The sequence below is a fragment of the Crocuta crocuta genome, unplaced genomic scaffold (assembly GCF_008692635.1).
Source record: "Crocuta crocuta isolate KB4526 unplaced genomic scaffold, BGI_CrCroc_1.0 scaffold1529, whole genome shotgun sequence".
Classification (NCBI taxonomy): Eukaryota; Metazoa; Chordata; class Mammalia; order Carnivora; family Hyaenidae; genus Crocuta; species Crocuta crocuta.
In genome coordinates this window covers 271,459-281,867 of record NW_027532160.1, presented here as the reverse complement: position 1 = coordinate 281,867, position 10,409 = coordinate 271,459, and the positions used below count along the sequence as shown (strand labels likewise).

Genomic DNA, 10,409 nt, shown 5'->3' with positions numbered 1-10,409 from the left:
TCTCCACTGATGTATATGTGAAAATTCTAAATATAATAATAATAAATGCAATCCAGAAGTATGGCAAAGAAATAATATACTATAACAAATCAATCAATTGCCACAGTAAGAACTCAAACAATTGTCTCAGTCTCAATTTCCCTCTTAACACTTATTTCATTTTATCTTTATCTTATTTCTTCATGTTTTTCTAAAAACTTTTAAAAAGTTAAAAAGTGCAAAAATGCATTTTACCCACTTTGTCAAACAGGGTGTCACTCTCCTTTGCAGATGCTAGCAAAAATGTCTTGATTAGTACTGCTCACATCTTCAAGATCTAATAGCATGTTTTGTGTTCCTAAAACATCAATGTCCTATCCTTGGTTGCAAGGCAAGATGACAATGTGTAATAACTTGGACAACAGAATTAGGCAGCAGATTTTAAAACACTTAAATGCACTGATTAACTCATTTATGGTCATATATCCTGATATGGGAGGCATTATGAGTACTTCACTTACTGACTCAGATTTTTTGGTCCAGACTACTTTCCATCAATTGTAGAATTTTTATATCTAACCTCATGATGCTTTAGCATCCTTCACAATGAACTCATAATGCAATTATTAGTATCACATTTCCCAATTCAATGTATGTAACATCTAAGTTCCACTTGGCCCAATTGTCTCCCCTCGCCATTCCTGGGCTCTGCCAACTGCCTTACTTCAAATCCAGAAGAAATANCATTTCCATTGTTCAAGCCACAGCTTTAGAAATGACTTAACATAATGTCACATAACAAGAAAAGATTATTGCTGTACTAACTAGCCAAACTACACACATGGAAACACAGTAGTGTTAATGCTCCAAAGGGTGAACTTTGACAAATGAAGACTAGATAAGTTCTTTGATAATTGCTTTTTTTTTTTTGCTTTAAAAAAATTTTTTTAATGTTTATTTTTGAGAGAGAGACAGAGTGTGAGCAGGGGAGGGGCAGAGAGGGAGGGAGACCCAGAATCCGAAGCAGGCTCCAGGCTCTGAGCTAGCTGTCAGCACACAGCCTGACATGGGGCCCGAACCCACAGACCGTGAGATCAGGACCTGAGCCGAAGCTGGACACACTTACCTGATTGAGATACCCAGGCGCCCTGGCAGCTTGCTTTTTAAAGTCCGTTTACAGATGTTATCCAGTCATACCTACAACCAAAGTTATGGAAGTTCACTGTGTTTTGACGAAGACACTGTAGAGCAAGCCCGCAGCACAGAAGGCTGTGTGTGTTTTCCAGCTTTTCAGTGTCTTACAAAATGAATAGATTAGCAGAGCCAAATCCTTAGAGTAAGTTATATTGTTTTAAATTAGATGCTTTATTTTGAGATGTAGATTCACACCCAGTTGTAAAAAGTAATACTAAGAGATCCCATCCTTGGAACTGTTTAGCTGTGGGAGAAAGTGATTTACTGAGGGACTGGAAAATAACCCTGGAAGTGTGCCAAGAATTCAAACTATTTCTGTTGCCATCAGTTTCCTGCTTTTCCCAGGATGAGGACCATATGATCCAACAATCAAATGAGCTGCTCCTGAGGAGNCTCATTTTAGCCACTCTGACTGGCGTGAGGTAGTATCCCAGTGTGGTTTTGATTTGTATTTCCCTGATAAGGAGGGATGATAATTGCTTTTCTAAGAATGATGATGACCATTTTCAATGCTGTCTTTCTACATTCATTTTACATCACATCCCAAGCCAAAGGGTTTTTTTTTTCTTCTATGAATTGTGGCTCTTCCTTCCCTTTAAACCAGAACTATCTCGCTGCCATCCTAAGGTATAGAAAACTGGGATAATGGCCCCTAGTCAGCTCTGCCCTGAAGTGTGATATTAAGCAGGATAATAGATATTTATTTTTCAGAATGATATGCTTTCATGCTTGGCCCTGTCCATTTGGTCTCCTTCAGACCTTGTGCTAATGGTTTGGACAATGTGTGTGTTTGGGGATAGGCCTGGGTGGAAGGAGAAGGGAGGTGGGGAGAGCAGGAAGCCTTACTGGATGGGTAACTTTATCTTTACAGGTTCATAAACATATAATTCAGTCCACCATTGAGATTGGGCTTAGTGTAACTTTCTAGCCCTGTTGACCATTTATAATAATACAGGATCTTTGCTTAGGCATAGAGCCCCCTGTTTATTGAGCATTTCTAAGTTTGCAGAAGGCATAACATATTACTAAGTGGGGTAGCATTTCCTTTTGAAAATAAAGGAATGATGATTTATGTTACAATAAGAAAAAAGTTACCAAGTAAACCAGATTCTTAGTGTCTGCTGCTCAAAGCATTCTCTCCCTAAGATCAATCTACATCAGAAACCAAATTATCATCAGATGATTATTTAGTGCTCAGTGAATGAAGACAAGCTGACCTAGCTAGATGCTGGTGCTGTCAAAGTAGGTATATCTAATTCATTTAGTGTTGCTCCTGCTTTTCCCCCATATAGGTGATCAAATCCTTCATATTTTCCCTTTATGGCTTCTAGATATTTGATCACACTGAGGAAAGTTTTTCCTACCTATGGGTTTTAAAAATAGACTCTTGTTCCCATCAAAAATTTTATAAACATAATTCAATGCTTTCCTTTTAAATATTTCTGTTATATACAGTTGTGTGTATTGTGAAGTAGGTGTCTATTCTCAACACTTACCTTTTTCTGACAGAATGCCTTGTGGAAGGTTTTTGGTTATCTCAAAATGTTAATTTTCTTCCTAAGTAGAAACATTTTTTTTTGCTTCCTACTTTTGAGGCCTGGTGCACTGAGCTACTGTAGTAATATCTTATATTACAAAACCCATTTTCTTAAAAACAGAATTAATAGTTTGGGTAGTTTCTTAGCTCAAGACTAGAAAACAGGGCTTGGGGCAAAAGTTTACCTTGAGATGTATAATACAAGGAAAAAAGTGTGAGGAGAAAAGGGAACTGAAACAAGGAAAGAGGGAAAGCAAATACAAGGAAGTAAGTTACCCATCTGGACAGAACTATTCAACAAAACACGGCTGATTATTTACATCACATGTCTTAAGTAAGGGCACATAAAATTACTGCATCTAAGAACAGTCTAAGTGGAAGGGATAGAAAATAATTTATCTGTTAGCTCTCTTGAGTAGTCTCCATTTGTCAAAGTCCACGCCACAGGGTGAACTTAGCAGAGAAATTAACCAAACAGAAGCATAAGCACAGTTTGCCTGAACCACATCAATTTGTTAAACCTACACTTGGGATGTTTACTGAGACAAGACAAGTAAAACATGAATTTGAAAAAAGAAAACCACTCTTCTGAGCCTTGAAATATTATGCTTGGGGTGACAATTATAAGAGAACTATACTTCATTTTTATAAAATTACCTTTGGGCATATTTGACAAGGACAGACCCACTTAAATTACTCAAATCATTAGATGAGAACAAAACCAAAATATTCTCCGAGTTCCTAATTTCCTCAGTTTCCCAGGAGCTGCCATCATCTCTAAAGAGAGAACACTGCCTCCTCCCTAGCCCCATGATCTGCCACAATCACGGCCTCAATGCTAGAGCTGTACCCTTCCCAAAATGATTGAGAGTGGCAACCTCCAATGTGAAAGCATCGGGACATCAACATGTGGCTTGGCTGGCTATGTGGCCTGCCTGGACCAGGCTGTCACACATCTGTCTCACACAGCACTTCCCAAAGTCCGGGCAATTGGGTTCCAAATAATACCAGGTGTGGGACAGCAAAAGTAATGCACTACACATAGGGCTGTGCCACGCTAAGACTAGCTTCTCCTTCAACAAGAGTTCCAGAAAATTTTTGGCATCCACTCACCCTAGGTTGCCACATTACCACAGCAATGACAATTATTATTTTGTATTAAATGCCCACTGTTGCGTGACCTGGTGTCCTGGAAACTATATGGTCACAGAAACACAGAGACTATATATACAGCCAGTGATCTTCCAGAAGGAGGAAATAAAGATAGAAGTAGGAGGAAGGGAGAGGGGAAAGAATGAGAAGGAAGGAGAAGAAATCTGCCAGAGCAGATGGATGCTAGTCAGGCCTGTGCCCCTGCCACATGGTGGCTTTTTATTACTTAACCTCATTTTTACCCACATTTCAAATGAGGTTAAGTAATAAAAGTCACTCAGCACCCCAAATTCAACATGGCTTGATGTGAATTTTTTTTGGATATCCAAACTACACATCTGGGTCAGAAAACAAGTGTGTTCTCATTGCCTCCGTTTTCTCAAGTATCTCCAATGAATATTTTTTAGGAAAAAATTAGAATGATTTTAAATCAGGCTCTGAAAGTCTATTATAGTATCACCTAATTTTATAAAATCACTCAGTACCTCAACTTGAACTATCAAAAGTCATTATTATTTGCTCAATACTCAAACTACTCATCCCACCTGACACATAAGAGCACCAAGATAAATATTTTCTCTCTTTATCATCTGAACCTCACCTATTGGCAACACCTAAGACTTTACTCTTTCTTCTACACTTTGCTGTGTGATTATCTATAAAGTTATGGACTTGACATAAGGCATATCATCTCCATCTCTGTCTTCATCAAGGGGAGTTTTGTATCAAGTATCTATGGAGGCATTATACAGACATTTGTTTCCAAAGAAACTGATTTTAAAGCAGCCAATTGCTGGGACACCTGGGAGGCTCAGGTGGTTGAATGTCCATCTTTGGCTCAGGTCATGATCTCACAGTTTGTGGGTTCAAGTCCCTCATCAGGCTCTGTGCTGACAGCTCAGAGCCTGGAGCCTTTTTCACATTCACTCTCTCTCTCTCTCTCTCTCTCTCTCTCTGTCCCTCCCTCCCTCTCAAAAATAAATAAACATTGAAAAATTTAAAGCAACAAAATGCTCAAGTTTGGAAGGCCACCAACACTACCTCTTACTGATGGAGTGATCTTGGGAAACTTACCTATATTCTCCAAGTCTCATTTATTCTGCAATAAAAATATAATAATATTTACTTGACAAGATTGTTGAATAGCTTAAGTGGAGGGGGTGGCAACTATATAAAATGCCAAACAGTGTCTGCCAAATATTAGGTACCACCCACTTTTTTCCTCTATAATATACGTCTTGTAGATAAATGCATTGCTGATCAAATTTGAGTAATATTATCCTTAAAAAGAGAGAAAACAAAGGTTTCTAGTTTTGTCTGAAATTATTATAATGAGAAAATCAAACAAATTTATTTAGTATAAGTTCTACATGACATAGGAACCCTCATAAGGAAATGAAGATCCAAACAAGTGGCAAAATCCAAGTGCTTATATAGTAGGTTGAAGGAAATGATGGAATTGTGTAAAAGTAGCCAAAATATGGGGAGATTAAAGGAAGATAAAATTTATTTTCGCAAGATCTGTTTGTACAGAAATCTCTCAGCCTTAACTCCTTCTGATGATAAGAATGTCTTTCCTCCTGGTATAGGGAAGATAATTTTCACATAAGATTTTTATCTTCTCCCTTCCTATACCTATTTTTTCAAATGCTTTTAGCTCAAAATAATTCTTATGCCAAAGTGGCATATTTTATCAANAAAAGTTTAAAACAAAAAAATCTCACAAAATAAAACTAAATCAAACCACAAAATTAAGAAAATTAAATTAACATTAATATGATTGATAATGTTGCTTTTTTGGCTCTAAATCACAATCTGCAATATGAATGTGGTAGTGATGCAACAGCACCCATTTCCCTTGATTTAAACATTCTTCTGTAAGGGGAATCTGATGAATCCCCCTCAGCCCTCTGCCAGTTTCCTAACTTAAACTACTGCAGAACCTCTATCAGTACAAAATGATGTACTTATTATGGAGCAAATACATCTTTTATGTATTAAATACATTTTTACATTTTTCTCATTGACTAGAATTTCACTGATCTAAGATGCCTTTGATTAGTAGATGCATCATTATTGTATGTACCGCTACAAAAGGGAATAAAAACTTCTAATTAAAAGTATGGCACAATGCTAAGATGCCATCAACTGTAAGATGCATCATCACTTCAGAGATACCAAACTATGGGGGAACGAATTCTATTTTATTTATCATCAGTGAATACAGTAGTGCTACTTTGTGCTATGACAATATTTAACAGAACACAAAAGTTGTCTCCCAAGTCATCAGTCGTTCTCGAAAAATCCCCATTTTTATCCTATCCTTCAAGCTCAGCTTACTTAAGTGTCCCCCTTCTCTGTAAAATTTTCCCTGAGCACCACTGCCTACAGAAGTTTCTGCACTGATGGGAAGAGTCTGGCCATGTTCACAGGCTCGTGGTTTTGTTAGTATAATTTTGTCTCAATATATCTTGCCTTTCAAAATTATAAACTCAAGGAACAGAATAATTTTTTTCTGGTTAAAACACACAACTTTATTGATGAAACACAAGTCTAAGATTAACAAATATAAACCAATACAAAAGTGTAGCTTATTTATGATTAGTTTGTTGTAAATTTAGGTAGAGGAAAGAGTAAAAAACATCTCAACCTAGGTAGCAAGATGGAATCAATAAATGCTTTCTTTATACAAGCTCTAGTATTCATTTGGCATTCTTAAAATGGTCCAGCCTAAAACCAACCACCACAAATAGCATCACTCTTGATGATCCTTGATATTCATTATTCCAAAATAGCAGCTGAAAGGATCTCTTTGTCATATAAGCACAGTGGCAAACAAAGAATTTACAAAATGAATTGTTCCCAAATGCAAACTAAAAAATTATCTCGATATTGTTTGGGGACATACACCCAATTAAAGTTTGGTCAATACTTTTAGGACTTTTACTTTCACCACCAGATCATTGTGATTTGCTAATGCCTTGATTTTCTTAACACACACTCCAGATTCTTTGAATAAGAAAAAAAGTGAACTTCTGCTGAATTCTTTCTTAGATGATGCAAGCCCTTCACTCTTTATGTTGTCATTTATATTCTCAAATAGAGTAAGGATATTAAGAAGAATCTCTCTGTCCCACTCTTTATTAAAGAGGGAAATCAATTCTGATGGTACTTTACAACTGACGAGCTCTCTTGTCATGGCTGGATTTTCAGTAAAGTTTATAATTAGTTTCATAATCTGAATCTTGGTGAAGTAATTTCCCAGGAATAACAATGCAAAAAAGTCTGGAAAAGAATAGGAAAGCAAATGCTGGTAATGATTAGTTACAGTCATGTTGGTTAACAGTCTTAGTCCGGCCATCTGCACAGCTGAGTCCAAGCGACAGATCATGGTATCATCACACACTTGACTGATATAGGTCTTAATCTTTCCCTGATTTTCAGCATTTACACTCAAGTTATTAAGGGCATTGTAAGCTTTTTCCCTAATAATAGGATCTTTCGTTTTTATCAGTTTTGCAATAATTGGAAGACCACCCAACTCACGAATGGCATTTTGGTTAAAAGAATACGCTGCATTGTTACCCAGAGTGACCAAGGCTATTTCTTGAATAAAAGGATCATTTGACCTTTCCAGGATGTTAAGAACCTTTTGAAGGTCTGGACCACCCAGAATATCATCAATTTTATAGGGAAAGTTGAACTTGCCTCTGCGAACAGGCCATGCTGTAGCTGGAGTCCTGGTGCTCTTACCTCGGGTTCTTCCTTTGGTTTTTCCACTTGCCCTACTCCCAGCCTTAGAGCCACTCCTGGTGGGGTGGCAGCCTCCACCCCTGCCTCCTGGGCAGGGTAAACTGGGTGCAAGGGTCCTGTTCCCAGAGATGGTACCCAACCTGGCTCCTCTGCCTGCCTTTGCACTTGCCTGTTCTTTCAGGGTGCTGAAAAGGGCTTTGGCCTTGGCCTCTAGGCCACCTCCACTCTGGGGCCCCAAGTGGACCTCTGCTTTTACATCTGAACCACTCTCAAGTACCACAGCCATCTCAGACTTCACCTTTGAATCACTCTGAAGCCTAGCTCCAGCGTCCACCACAGCATTAGGTTTAGCTCCTTTCCCAATTTCAACCCTAGTCTCCACAATATCACTAGATTCCTCCTTGTCGTCTTCATCATCATCGTCCCAGATTTTCTCATTATCATCTCTTCCCCAGGTCAGTCTATATACACAGTAGCAGGCGCCAGCCCCAATCACCACACCAGCGGCCACGCAGCCGGCTTCCCGAGTACGGCCCATTCTGGGGACAATGTGTGAACCGAATTCTTAACCAGGGTGGAGTCAGATTGCTCTGGCCTAGAGAGGTGCTCCTATGTTGGGGGTGGAGTCTTCAGCTATAGCTGGCAAGCCCTGCTGCAGCTACAGATACAGTGGAACCTAGGAATGAAGGAAAGATTTAAAGCGTCAGTCCCCCTTTTTGTGCCTTTGCATGCAGACAGACTGAACTACAGACCGACAAACATATGGGGACATGACAGTGAATCAGGGTTGGACTACTGATTCCTTTCCTCTGTGTGGGAGGTAATTTTGAAAAATTTCCCCACGTCCAGATTCTCCAACCTCCCACTCCATGATGTTAAATTTAAGGTACCTAATTATTTCCCTACCTCCCCTACCCCAGATGTCCTGGGTGTATTAGTGCCCCCACATTCACCCACACATGTTTAGGCACTTTCTTCCTTCTCCTCCTTGCCTGGAAGTCCACTGTGTCCTGTAAACGTGCATACAAACAGGTGGGGAGGAGGATGCTGAATGATCAAGGGGCAGAAGGACCTCACCCTGGAAGGGACACACATCCCTTTCCTGAATCTCTGGCCCTTGCTCTGTGTAGCCCAACATCACCCTCCACTCCTCACAGGGGTGTAGCTTTGAAATTTATTATCTCCCTTCCCCATCTCCTTTATCTCTTTCAAGCCTCCACTCATCCTCACCCCACCCGGGTAAGTTGCTTCCTTCAAAGTTGACCTCACAGCCCTTTCCCTGTAACAAATCAAATGGTGGTGAAGAGATTGTCTGGAATATGAACAGACACAAAATGAACAAAGTTTTGGAGCTTGCCCTTCCCTCGCATCCCCCGCATCTCCAAGGTTCCAGGACACTCCTCCCTTCACCCATTATACCAACTTCCACTGGTCTGGAGCAATTTCCTTCCTCTCTCATCTCAGTTTCTGTCTCCCCCACCAAACCTAAGGACTGAGAACTCTGGGACTGANAGCAAGATCTTCTCCACCCCCACTTCAGGATTCCCATGACACCCCCCCCAGCCACTTCCTTCTTTTTCTAATACCTGCAGAGCACTTCGTTTTGAAAGCTCCAAAATGGTATAAAGAGGAGGAAAGGAGGGAGTGTGTGGAGGAGGTATGAGGCCACTGGGGTTTGCAGTCTCCACAGTTCTCCACCCCTGGAGTCCCAAATATTGCCACCACCCTCACTTTGACCTACTTTTTCTGAACAATTGTCCTCTTCTTCCTGTTTCTACGGTTAAATTGGCCCTAAAGTGTGTCCACAGACAGACAAGCCACACGGCAGAGGCAGATGGCTGGTGGACAGAACAGCACTTCAGAGAGTCTCAATACCAGCTTTTCCAAATTCAGGACCCTGGTTGTCAAATGGATTTCATGTTTTGGTCTCTAATCCTTTACCCCTACAGTGGAGTAGGACTCCACTGACATCAGCCCTCTTTAAGCCCAGTGTCCACTCACCCACTCCCACAGCATCCACCCTAAGCGGTCGGCCATTTTCCCAGCAAAAAAAGCACACCCCTTTCGAACAACTGAAAAAGGAGGAGGCGGGCAAGGGTGTATGGAAAAGCAGAGGAGCAAAAGATCCCCCTCCCCAATGCACTTCAACCCCCAACGACAGCCATTTTCCCTGTAGGCGCCGTCACATCCCTTTTCCTACATAAAATAACAAGAAGGTAGCTGGAGTCAGAAATGGGCCCAAGTTAAGGCAAGGACCTCAACCATCCCCCACCCTTCCTGGGGCCGCGGGGCGATCCCACCTTTACACTGACCTGCAGGGATTCGGAGCAGATTCTTTATTCTTTTGCTCTGGATGTTGCTCTGGGTGGTATACAGCGCCCTACTGAAAGACATGGGGAATGACGGACGCACAGCCTCAAGATTCTGGCTTGGTAGATGGATGCACACAGGACTAGAATCTTAATATCTGCCCTTCCCGATTCAAGGCCCTTGATGCCAAAGTTTTCAAATTTCCTCCCTCCTGGCCTGGGATCCGGCCCCCAAAGCCCACCATTTCTGTTCTTGGAAGGGCCAGGGACAGTGCAAGGGTGTTGAGAAAGCCGGGTTTGTCTCCACCCTCCGCTACCCACACCGCAGGTTTCCCCCCAGGCTGCTCCCATCCACACACAGACCTGCTGGGATCCAGGGAATTACTTCCTCCTCCTTCCCAGGCTACCGGCCCGACCGCCCTTAAGGCAATAGGGAGCTGGTAACCGGACAACCCAGGACCAGGATTAGAAGGACGTCGGCAAAC

At 41.0% G+C, this 10,409-nt stretch overlaps 1 protein-coding gene across 2 annotated transcripts; it reads right to left on the bottom strand.

Annotated features, from left to right (window-relative positions):
* Positions 1 to 6,376: 6,376 nt before the first annotated feature.
* Positions 6,377 to 10,389, bottom strand: ARMCX1 (armadillo repeat containing X-linked 1). 2 transcript variants are annotated; one of them, XM_077776432.1, is made up of 3 exons: positions 10,288 to 10,389; positions 9,928 to 9,998; positions 6,377 to 8,291 (listed from the first exon to the last, which is right to left on the bottom strand). In XM_077776432.1, exon 3 carries the CDS (start codon positions 8,151 to 8,153, stop codon positions 6,777 to 6,779), a length of 1,377 nt encoding a protein of 458 aa, XP_077632558.1. In that variant the 5' UTR covers positions 8,154 to 8,291; positions 9,928 to 9,998; positions 10,288 to 10,389; the 3' UTR covers positions 6,377 to 6,776. The 2 variants fall into 2 exon arrangements, with proteins under 2 accessions (XP_077632558.1, XP_077632559.1); XM_077776433.1 differs by having other exon boundaries at positions 9,928 to 9,995.
* Between the last annotated feature and the right edge of the window lie 20 nt (positions 10,390 to 10,409).

Bases quoted from the DNA above. Each gene is read 5' to 3' on its own strand.
- ARMCX1 (XM_077776432.1), bottom strand. From the start codon at position 8,153: ATGGGCCGTACTCGGGAAGCCGGCTGCGTGGCCGCTGGTGTGGTGATT.